Source organism: Sminthopsis crassicaudata, chromosome 4 (genome assembly GCF_048593235.1).
Source record: "Sminthopsis crassicaudata isolate SCR6 chromosome 4, ASM4859323v1, whole genome shotgun sequence".
Classification (NCBI taxonomy): domain Eukaryota; kingdom Metazoa; phylum Chordata; class Mammalia; order Dasyuromorphia; family Dasyuridae; genus Sminthopsis; species Sminthopsis crassicaudata.
In genome coordinates, this window is record NC_133620.1 from 373880217 (window position 1) to 373892874 (window position 12658).

The window sequence follows — 12658 nt, forward strand, 5'->3', positions numbered from 1 at the left end:
TAAGAATTTTTTTTCTGTTGTTTGCTTCTTTTTTTCAGCCTATTGCTAAAATGGGGCTCTCCTTCCAGGGTGGAGAGCTTCACGGATTTGGTACAGTGTTTTCAGAGATTCTTCTAGAAATCTGTTAAGTTTACAGTTTTTTCCAAAGTGATATGATCTAAGGAAAGATGTGTCTGCTACTGTACTGGGTTATGAGCAACCATAAGCATTCTCTTCTGCCCTGAGACTGTGAAGAAGATCCCTGTTCCCTGGTGGCTGGGAGCTCTGCTAGTGCTCCTCCTTATACTAGGCCTGAGAACGCAGGACCATGACTCAGACCCAATTGTGTGAAAAACAACAGAGTCCTCATCCTAGTGCCAACAAAGAGACCTCTGTAATTTCATTCTTTCCAGATCAGAGAATTACTATTTGTAGACTGAGATCTCTGGAAATTGCTGCTGCTAATTCAATTGCTTCTAAGGCCTGGTTTGCTGAGGTCTAGTCTACACTGGCTCAACCTGCACTGAACTGTGTTCCACTTTCATCCAATACAGTAGACCTTCTAGGTTATCTTTGTCTGGAAAATTGTTTCACTCTTTTTTGTGGGTTCTGCTGCTTCACAAAATTTGTTTTGGGCATTATTTAAAGTTGTTCAGAATAGGAGAGCTCAAGTGAGTCCCTTGCCTTTTCTCCACTATCTTGGCTCTACTCAAACATCATACTTATTGACTCAGAATATTCTTTCTTCTTTGGATTCTTGTCAATCATTACTTCCTGGGGCTTCTATCTTTGCTCAGTCTTCTTAAGACAATTTTCATCTATGTTTTATCCACTAAGTATGAGTGTATTACAAGCACTATATTCTGAGCCTCTCTCTTCCTGTCTTTCTCTATTCTTTCTGCCTTGATGATTTTATTAGTTCTCATTGATTTTATTATCAGCTTGTTGCAAATGTCTCTTAGATCTATATACCGAGACCCTCTTCTCTCTCTTGAGCTCTGGTATTATATTACCAATGTTCCCTTGCACATTTAAAACCACATGTTACTCAAACAATGTGGCCAACATATGGTTCATAACCCTGCTGTGTTCTCTATCCCCTTCCTCAATTTCCAAAAATTAGAGCCCTGTCTCAACAATGAGATGATTCAAACCAGTTCCAATTGTTCAAGAATGAAGATAGTCAGCTACACCCAGAGAGAGAACTATGGGAAATGAGTGTGGATCACAACATAGCATTTCCACTCTTTCTGTTTTTTTGCTTGCATTTTTGTTTACCTTCTCAGGTTTTTTTCTTTTGTTTCTAGATCCAATTTTTCTTGTGCAACAAGATAACTGTATAAATATGTATACATATATTGGATTTAACATATACTTTAACTTATTTAACATGTATGAGACTACCTGCCATCTAAAGAAGGGGATTGGGGAAAGGAGGGGAAAAGTTGGAACAGAAGGTTTTTGCAAGGGTCAATGTCGAAAAATTACCCATGCATGTTTTGTAAATAAAAAGCTGTAACAATAATAATAATAATAATAATAATAAAAGAATTAGAGCCCTGGAATTTATTCTTGATTTGTCATTTTCCCTTATCTCACATATTCAATTGGCTGCAAAAGTCTTCCACTTTCTTCCTCCCTCCACAACATATCTTACATATGACCCCTTCCACTTACAGTCATCATCTCAGTTCAGGCCCTCATTACTTTTAACCAAGACTACAGCAATAGATAAATAGCTGGCCTCTTAGCTTCAAGTCATCCCACAGTCCCTTTCAGTTCAACTTCTAACAGCTGCCAAAGTAATTTTCCTTAAGCAAAAATCTGACGTCACTTCCATGCTCAATGAACTCCAGTACCTCCTTTGTTGCTTTCAGAACTCTGTTCAGCTTTTTTAAGCTAAACTTGACCACCTAGCCCTAATAATGTATTTTCTGACTTCTCTTCCTATATATTAGTCTAAACAAACCCATCTCTCTATTCCTCAGACACAGTACTCCATTTTCTAACCTGGACTGTTCCACCAGTCATCTTCTGTATCTGGAATATATTCCTTCTTCTTCTATCTCAAAACATCCTTCTCCTTTTAAGATGAAGCTCAAGTACCACCTTCTTCTGCATAATCAGTTCCCCAATTAATAATATCTTCCCTTAAATGATCTTGTATTTATTCTCTTCATACTTATTGGTGTACTAAGAATCTCCTGAAAAAATATAGGTAAAGAGTAGGGATCACTTCATTTTCTATTTGTATCCCAGGACCAAGCAAAGTGCTAGAATAAGTAACCTAACATAAATAGGCTTTTAATAAATAAGAGATGGGAATTATATGTTGGAATTATGACATCATGAGACTAGAGAAAAAGTCTTGTAAATTTAGTGTTGTAATCTATAATATTCATTATTTAAGGAAAAGAAAATAGGTTATTAGTACTCAATAACAGAAACTGGTTTCTACTGAATTACTTGACTCTTCTAACACTAGAGGGGGCTATAGCTCATCATATTTCCAAAGCAGCTGCTGACATTTTTCTTAGCCATTTAAAATGGACATGGCTAAGCTTATAGAAAATACAAAAAGAATCCAAATGGAAAGATGAGCTCTACCCATAACCTTCCCCGTGTCTTGTGAGGCCTCTTAGGCCTAGGCCTTTTATGAACTACCATCCAAATTGCTGGAAATATACACAATGACAATGCCTTACTCCATTCCATGCTAGTAGTAGAATGCAAGAGGGAAGATTTCCTCAATTATTTTTTTACTCATTTGCTCTTCTTCATAAACACAAGGAAGTTGTAGATACAGTTGCTGGCAGTTAGATGCCATTTACTGATCAACACACAAGCACCCCTATTTGTTTTCAGCGGGGATTACTGGGGGGCTGGGGAGGAAGAAATGCTTGGGTAGAAAAAAAAAGGAGCAGGCATTCTGAGTGAAGAAGCAGTAGGTAGAAAAGAAAAAGGAAAAAAAAGTGCTAATAATTACAAGAGGAATGGAAGTAGGGCATAAGAATAAGTATGATAATTATTTTAAAATCTTTTAAAACTATGAGCTATTTTTCAAGAGGATGGGTGACCTGCTCTAGCTTCATCATCAACTTTTATCTCATCAAACTTATTTTCATCAATAAAGATTGGGACTGAAACTGTGACTTTACTGGTTGAGATACAGGGAAATCATAGTTGAGGAAGCATCTTCTATGTATCTTTAATGCTATTTATAATCTTTAAAAATTACCTGGGCTATATGAATGTTTTGGAATATTATTGTTCTGTAAGAAATGACCAACAGGAGGAATATAGAGAGGCTTGGGGAGACTTACATCAACTGATGCTGAGTGAAATGAACAGAACTAGGAGATCATTATACACTTCAACAATAATACTATATGAGAATGTATTCTGACGGAAGTGGATATCTTCAACATAGAGAAGAGCTAATCCAATTCCAATTGATCAATGATGGACAGAATCAGCTACACCCAGAGAAGAAACACTGGGAAATGAGTGTAAACTGTTAGCATTTTTTGTTTTTCTCCCCAGGTTATTTTTACCTTCTGAATCCAATTCTTCCTTTGCAACAACAACAACAAAATTCGGTTCTGCACATATATATTGTACCTAGGATATACTATAACATATTTACTATGTATGGGAATGCCTGCCATATAGGGGAGGGGGTGGAAGGAAGGAGGGGAAAATACGTAACAGAAGGGAGTACAAGGGATAATATTGTAAAAACTTACCTATGCATATGTACTGTCAAAAAATGTTATAATTATAAAATTAAAAATAAATAAACAAACAAACAAATAAATAAATAAATAAAATAAAAATTACCTGGGCAACTGAGTGGTTAGGTGACTTCCTCAAGGTCACACAGTCAGTACATGCTAGAAATGTGACCTAAACCCAAGTTTGCTTGGATTCTAGACTGTCTCATTGCCCACTGTGCAACAAGAGTAAATATAAGTTAAATGTAGGTATCATTTCACTCTATTTGTATCCTAGGCTTCAAATAAATGATTTAATTATCACTTGATAATCTTTTCTCTAGAGACACTCAGCTCCTTTGGTTTCAATTATTATCTCTTTGCAGACTGATTTTCAGGTCTATTTGTCCATTCTGAACCTCTATGCAAATCTACAGTCTTGCATTTCCAACTGCCTTCGATTTATTTCCCACAAACTCATACAAAACTGAACTCATTTTTGTCCCTGTCCTCCCTTCCCCAGTACTCCTCTTTTCCTAACTTCCTTTTTATTGTAGACAATATCACGATGCATCCAGTTACCTAAGGGGTCCCAAGCTAGCCATCACCCTTACTTCCTTATTCTCTCTCATTGTATCTGATTATTGGCCAAATCCTGTCAAGTCTACCTTCAGAACATCTTTCCCATAGCTCTCTTTTGTCCTCTGATACTGCTACCACTCTGATGTAGGTCATTATCACCTCACACTTGAATTACTGCAACAACCTGTTAATCCCTTTGTCCCAAGATGCATACTTTGGTGAATTTTGACAGAAAACATAGATCAAAAAATCCAATGCACACAATGATTTCATTTTTTGATCTAAGAATATGCATACTTGCAATTCTAAATTGAAATTTGCTAAAGAAAAAAGTCATTTTCATAATTTTTACTTTTATTTTCAAAATAAAATCACAATTTGGACAGCTAGGTGGTGCAGTGAATAGAGCAACAGCCCTGAAGTCAGGAGGGACTGAGTGGCCTCAGACACTTCCTATCTGTGTGACCCTGGGGCAAGCCACTCAACCCCAATTGCCTCAGCAAAAAAAATTTAAATAAATAAAAATAAGATCACAAGCAAACCTTTTACAATTACTTATTATGAGATTCTAGTCACAGAATTCATAGAACAAGAGGATAGAACTAGTTTGTGAAGGGGTTTAAATGCGAAAGAGGAATCTGTATTTGATCTTAGAAGTAATAAGTAACTATCAGAGTTCATTAAAGGGGAGAATGATCTGATCATAGTTATGCTTGGATTATTACCCAATTTGTTTGTACCTGAAAAATGGCTCTAATTATCTTAAAGAATCTTTTGCAAGATTCTCACACAATAATCACATTTCATTCCTTTATAAGGGTCGATTTTCAGAAATTATAAAACCTCTTCTTTCTCTAAATGTGACAGTGTTTTGGCTCCATGAGAGCAATCAAATTAACTGAATTAGACTTTACAACTATAACATAGAGAAAATCTGAAAATAAAACCAAAAAAATCTCCAGAAACTAATCAGTCCACAAAAGGTGTACTAGTTTGTATGCCTATAAGCAATCACACAATAAGATAATGATATAAAGTCTTTAATAAAAAAATCTAAAAGTTCTTGCTCTTCCTGTTTTGTGGAAAGAATTCTATTGGCAAAATTAAGTTTTAACACAGTTTTGGAGTCAAAGAAGTTGCTTTCTGAATGTAGTTACATCTTTAAAATTATGGTTTGGATAAAGGTAATAGAGGGCATTTTAGTCCTAGTTAAAGGTTTTATTTTATCAATATTCAACTCCACACTACCAAGTAGGAAAAATCTGACATTAAGACAACTTGAAAAATACACCCTATTAAATTTTCTTCCCTTTCCCAGACCTGCACCAATTAACAGTAAATTCCCATTTTCTATGCTTAACAAACCAGCACTTTCTGACTCATATAGCAATTAAATTTTTTTTTTATATTACATCATATGAGAAAGAACAATGGTGAAATATTTCTCTTTTCATTTTACTCCAAACAGTAATTGTCAGTCACATCATTTTTGATATAGAAGGAATTTTACCCAACTATATAAATGTTATTAGATTGAAATCTAAGAATTTTGGCAAAGTTAATATATTTAAACCTTTATATACTACCAAGGAAGTACAATGGACATTTAATACCTACATAGCAGCTCAAGGTGGACAAAAGTAATCAATCACCAAGGACTTAAGATCTTACCATGCAATAATAAGATTCCACAAGGAAATTAGACAATGAGGAAAGTTGACAATTAGACAATAACATATTGATAAGTGCTATTACTTACTCTGTAGTTTTGTATACATCAGAATAGAGCCCTGCTTTCTGATATTTCTTCTTTGGGGGACGTGGGGCCTTCTTTTCTCGAGGGATAAGAGAAGGCAAAGGCTGTAGGGTATTCTCAGGTTCAGGTGGCTTTGGTGGGGCTTCTGGAGGACTTGGAGATTCAACTGCTGTCTCAGGAAAGCTGGGAATAAAAGTTTAAATAATCTTTTAGTGAGAAACTATACCCTATTAAAATAATTTGCATGTGTGGCATGCACACACACACACATATTTATTAAAAATCACATCCATTTGCATTCAAATTAAATTGCTATTTTTTCCCCTGTAGTTGCAGTTTGGGCCAAAGAGTTCATTTGAATATATAAAAATAACTCTAAGCCTTTTTTCATATCTAATCTTGCAGCAAATTTCTTCTGAATCTGTCTCTTCATCTAAGGCTATCTTAAACCTAAATTTCTTTTTAGAAATGTTTCCTTGACTAAAGAGAAAAAAGACACATACACACACACAAAAGAAACAAGACATGAGAAAACAAACTATCTTTTTTATTTTTAACAACCCTTTAAAGCTCATATCTTTGGCGGAGGAGCCCTTTCTCTGGTGAGTTCTTTTTAGTTTAGAATGACTAATGCAACTTTCATGGGTCATACATATTAATTAGTGATGAGGAGAAAAAAGGTGATATGCTTCTTTGGTTACAAATAGATTTCTAAGAACAATGACATACTAACCACCATTCCTACTCAACATTTCCTGGGCTATGTTTTTTGTGCATCTTGAAACTTCTGCTGGTTTGAAAATTATTTACAGAATTTTCTAGGTATGAACTATTATGGAGTGTTTAACTGTATATTTGTTGAATGGCCTGTGAAGTAATCTACACTTCTGGAGAAGGGGAGAGACATAAGGGAAGAAAAGAATAGTAACAGTAAAACAACTGTTATCAAAGCAATTTCCCCAGCCTGTTTTCTGGATGAATTGCCACCTGATCTTGTTCTTCTAAAATGACCCATGGTTTGGTAATAACAATTTATCAGGTGGCAGAGAGTTATCAATAAAACATGTTATAGAGAACTGTCTCATTGTTTGCAGCAACCTAAATTCCAATTTAAACACTGGGAAAATTATTAATTTCTCTTTCTTTGGTCCCTAGTTTATAAAGGAATGTTAATCTTAACTTAGGACTCCGGGCTTTTGTGAATAATAACTAATAAATGAAAATAAAGTAGCATGCCGTTACAAAGAACAATTTCAATGATTATGATAATGATAACAGCAATTAAGGTAGGGATTGCTGCCAATGTGACAGCTGTAAAAGAAATACATTTTTGTATTAAAAAGTTACCTTTGTAACCCCAAGGGGTTTGCTTATGTTCTATGCAAAGGGACTAACAAATGAACGATTCATGAAAAGAGCTTATTTGTTGAAGTTGATAAATGATATTACTAGAAATAGCTTTCACAACTTGCTAATAATCATATAAAGACAAATAATGGATATAAGTGAAGAGATAGCTAAGAATTTTTCTTCTCCAAAAAGGGACATTTTTTTCAGAAGAGTTTACAGACAAAACGAAGAAGTAAAATATGTACCAGAAGTGACAGATATGAAGAGATTTGGGGAAACAATAAGATTAGCAAGGAAAGGCGTTTGGAAGAATTTATTATAGGAATATGCCTGAGTACATCATTGACTGTCAAGTTAAATCCATAGTGGACTTTATCAGACCAATGAAAGTTAGCTACAATAAGGAGAAAGATACATTAAAAGGAAAATGCTAAGTAGGTTGAGAGAGTACCTCATAGCAGGCTTAGTCCTCCCGGAAAGGACTTAGCTGGTAGCTAAGAATTAAAACCAAATGCAGTGATGGCATGGAAGATGATCCAAAAATACATCTCACTAGCAATTCAGTATGATGTGGAAAATAAATCCATGATTGTAGAAAGAGAAAGATTTTCTGAAAATTGGTAAAGAAAATGGGAAGGCTATAATAGTGATAGGACTGATAGCAACATGTAAAAGGAAAATGGTATTCAATGCCTTACTTGAGACAATGCAATAAAGAAAAAAAAAAAGGAAAAATCTCACCTGCAAACTAGCACTCAATGGCTTTTAGACCTGTTCTGTTTCAAACTGAACACTTTAAATATAAAAATAATCATCTTTCCTACAAAACTGTACTTTATCTCTCAACTTCCTTATGTCCAGTAATGAGATTAACAGCTACCCTAAAGATACACATTCTATTGTCCAAATTTTTATTACCTGATAAAGTACTTTGCAAATAGCAGGAAATAAATATTTGTTGAATTTATTATCTGTAACTCATTCTGCTTTCTGGTTACAAAGTCTGACAGATTTTTTTTTTTTTGAAATAACATTCTTATGTCTGATAATTTCTCTTTATTTCCATTGCCACTGTTCTGGCTGAAAAACCTAAGGACTAAAAAGAACTTCAGACTCTATTCCAGCTTGAGAAGAATCACCCTTTACAATATAACTGCCAAGTGCTTATGTCCGAAAAATTTTCAGTAAGGAGGAACCTTCAGTGCCAACATATTGAACTTCTATGTAGTTGTAACTGTTATGAAGATTTTTTTTTTTTTGATCAAGCATAGTACCTTTACAACTTTTACCCACTACTTCTACTTCTGCTCTCTAAGGGCAAGCAGAATGTGTTTTATTTCCTCTTCTGAATGACAACTTTTGAAATACTTCAACAAAGTTATCACAAGTCCTCTCTAAATGACAACTTTTGAAATACTTCAACAAAGTTATCACAAGTCCTCTCTGAATGACAACTTTTGAAATACTTCAACAAAGTTATCACAAGTCCCTGCCAAATTAATTTTTCTCTAGGCTAAACATCTCTAGATTCCTTCAAAGTGATTCCTGTGAGACACGATCTTAAAGCCGAAAACAAACAGGTTTGGAAATGAGATTTGGCCAGGGCAGTGTATAGCAAGGTTATCCATTACTTTTCTAGTTCTAATACAATACCAAAAACCTCTCAATGCACCCTTAAGACCACTTTTTGGGCTGCTATTACAATGGTGATTCCTATAATAACTGCAATCTATCACTGGATCTTTTTCAAATTAATAGTGCCTAGTCATGTTTTCCTCATCTCATAATTTAGGCCTTCATCATTTAGTGCCTCTTAAATTCTAAGGCTCTCTTTCCTTTCTAATTTATGCTATGGATTTTTCCCAGACTAATCTTCCTTACATACTGCTCTTATCACATCATTTTTCTACAAGAGAACTTACAATGACTCCCTATTGTCTACCATATCAAGTCTAAATTTCACTTAGCTTTCAAGGCTGCCTATAACTTTATTCTGGAGCTATATAACTAACTTATTTCCTGCTTATCACCAACAAGAATCGTACCTCTGTGATCTTGGGCAAATCATATAAATTCCTTGAGCCTCAGTTTCTCTACCTGTAAAATGAAGGGTAAGCCAGATAAATTCTGAAGTCTCTTCCAGCTCCAGACTCCCGTTACCTGCTTCTGCTATCCTCTTCAGTATAAGATTTTGTGTTTGTATTTAGCAAACACAATGGCACCTCTGTGACTTATCTCATAAAATTCTTCCTGGAATAAAATCTAGGGGTTAGAAGGGAATTCAGAGATCATTAGACCACCTGTAGCTGAAATAGAATTCTCTCCATAAATCTTGAAGATCACTAGAGAGAGAGAACTCATTAAGGAGGCAGATAATTCTATTTTGGCATAGTGATTATTTTAAGGTTAATTTTAAATGAAGATGAAATTTGGCACAGTAAAATGTCCATACACTGCTTCAAGTTTTGTCCAATGGGGACAAGCAAACCAGTCCAATCTAACTTTCATATGAAAAAGGCTTTCAAATATTTGATCATGATACTATTACTATGTTCTTATTAAATCCCTTTAATCAAGCCACTGTCCTATCTGCTTCTCAAATTCAGTATGTCCAAAAGGAACTTCATCTTCCCTCCATAAAAAAAAATTCCTTCTCTTCCAAATTTGCTTATTTTTCTTACAGGCACTAACATCTTTCTAACTACCTTGATTCAGACACTACAAAATTATATTATTATACTTTACTCTTATTTCTACCTCATCTTCCATATCAAGTCAATTGATATTGTTAATTTCCCTTCCACATGATTTTTTCTGCCATGTATGCATTCACACTATCACCACTTAAGTTCAGTCCCCTTTTATATCTTGCCTTACGTGCTGCAAAAATCATCTTTAACATCTTCTTGCCTCTAATCTCCAGAGAAGGGAGAGAGCTGCAGTCAGTGAAAGAATAACAGAATTATTATAGTTGACAGAAAGAAGACCTCTTCCTTTACTGGATTCTAGAACCATTTTCTTCTATAATCTTTAACAAAATGTCCTTTATTTGAATGTATACCATTCTAATGAAAATTAGCTGGTACATTCGAAAAAAAGTTTGAATAATTATTTTTATTCATTATCTTTTGGAGGAAATTTATAACTAACTAGAAAATATAAAAATTTTAGAGTCTGTGGCATGCTTAGAATACACAAGACTGAGGTTCAATCTAAACATACTCATTTTTGGACAGCAAAATAGGCCCCTAAATGAGGATAGAGCTTAACCTTATTGTAGAAATCAAATGAGTTTACTTCGCTTTTTCCTAGACTTCCTTTTTTTACTCTTCTTTTAAGTATTGTCAATCAAGATTCACCTCTCAAAGATGGTGCATCTCTTTAAATAATGTCTTATATTTTTATTTTGGAGCATGAAAGGAGAGGGGAATAGAGGAAGAACGAAGGGAAAAAAAGAATGAGCAGATTTTATAATTTTCATGACTATATATAGACTATAGTCTATAGCAGTGGTCCTCAAACTTTTTAAAGAGGGGGCCTGTTCACTGTCCCTCAGACTGTTGGAGGGCTGGACTATAGTAAAAACAACTCTGTCTCCGCCTCTCAGATCATTTGCCATAACCCGGCGGGCCACATAAATGTCCTCAGCAGGCCGCATCTGGCCTGTGGGCCGCAGTTTGAGAACGCCTGGTCTATAGATTCTGCAACCCAAGAGCATGGCAAGGGGAATTAATTTAGTATGTAAATAAATACACCACACTGGGCTTTTAAAAGCTAAACAGCAATAGAATTATACTTAAAACAAGTTATGAGCATAGCAAGGAAAAAACAACAATGTAATATAGTGGAAAGAATGTTGGATAGGGAGCTAGAAGACTTGGATTCTAGCCCAAATCTATTACTAACTACTATTTACTATTAATTAGTTATATGACATTTCCTTTCTCTGGTCTTCAGTGGCCTAAACCATAAAGAGACAATTGGATCAAATATTCTTTAAAGTCTCTACAACTTTAAAATTTTATGATGCTATAAAAAAAATTAACAGGGAAATATCAATAATGAAATATACAATATAGAAGAATAACTTACATAGCTCAAAATAAGGCAGAGGGTCAAGAAATTATCTGTATAACTGCACTGTGCAGATAAAGTAAAGTTGAGGTTTCTCCTCTTCAAAACAATTGAATTACCTTTTATTATTTTCCTGTTCTTCCTCTGGAAGTATCTTCTGTCTTTTCCTTGCCTCTTCCTCCAGAAGCCAACTTTTCCTTTTCCATCCTTTTCTAAGTTCTGGGTTCAGGTTCACACTCTCAACAACAGCCTCAATGACATCTGTAACTGTATCAGGACCAAGATGTAGTGCTCCGCCTTCCTCCCCTTCATCTAATTCTGGACTGGCAAATTGGGCAGCCTGGAATGCCTGCATTGACACCACAGCCTGGAGGGGATATTTCCGGGGTCGGCCTGGTCTGCGCTTCACAAAATTGTTACCTGTCCTTGCCTGTCTTTGAAGCTTTTTGGCTTTTAAGATTTTATTGACATGGTCTAGGTTTTTCTTGGTGGCCAAGATTTTGTTATAATTGCACATTTTCCGGGCTTGGCGTTGCATGGCTTCTACCACACTCCTTTTGAGATGATGGGGGGAACAGCTGCTTGGCAACCTCTCAGAAAGGAGTGAGATGGTGGTGGTGGTGTTGCTGCAGGAGTCACTAGGTGCTGTGGGTACTAGCAGACTGTCTGATTTCCCCAGACCTCGTTCCCTATTGTGAGTATGGCCTGGGCTGGAGGAAGGTGGGATGGACACTGTGGCAATGACAGCATCAATGTTTTTCTCTAAGGTCCCTTGGCTTTCATGTTGTGCCATACGCTGTAGCAGACTATCCACAGAGTCATCCACAGATGTTCCTAATCTTGTACCTCGGGAAGGGATTCCAATCACTGAAAGAGACAAGGAATCACATACACGCAAAAACAGAACTCAGCCAATTATTTAGAAATTGTATGTTATGAAAGAAGCAATGTAATTATTTTATTCCTTAATAATGAAATTAAATGAATTAATCCTACTCATTTGCCTTTCACAAACTGTCGACTTTACCTGAATCAGATAAATGTTTAGGGCTTACAATATAATCAAAATTACTAAAATTTGAATTTCTCTGATACTGACATCTGAGAAGACCACAAAGATATGTGGAGTATGAAAAAATAATTCAATTCTCATTCAGCAGAGTAAAAAAAAGAAGCAGATATTTCCAGTTTACTGAACCATATA

At 35.3% G+C, this 12658-nt stretch overlaps 1 protein-coding gene across 1 annotated transcript in view; it reads right to left on the reverse strand.

Annotated features, from left to right (window-relative positions):
• ASH1L (ASH1 like histone lysine methyltransferase) overlaps positions 1 to 12658 on the reverse strand; it is a 128522-nt gene that overhangs the window by 86140 nt on the left and 29724 nt on the right. Inside the window, exons 3-4 of the mRNA XM_074262220.1 lie at positions 11574 to 12321; positions 6034 to 6213 (exon numbers count right to left, since the gene is read on the reverse strand). Coding sequence (XP_074118321.1) covers positions 6034 to 6213; positions 11574 to 12321 — 928 coding nt within the window. The remainder of the gene's footprint in view (positions 1 to 6033; positions 6214 to 11573; positions 12322 to 12658) is intronic.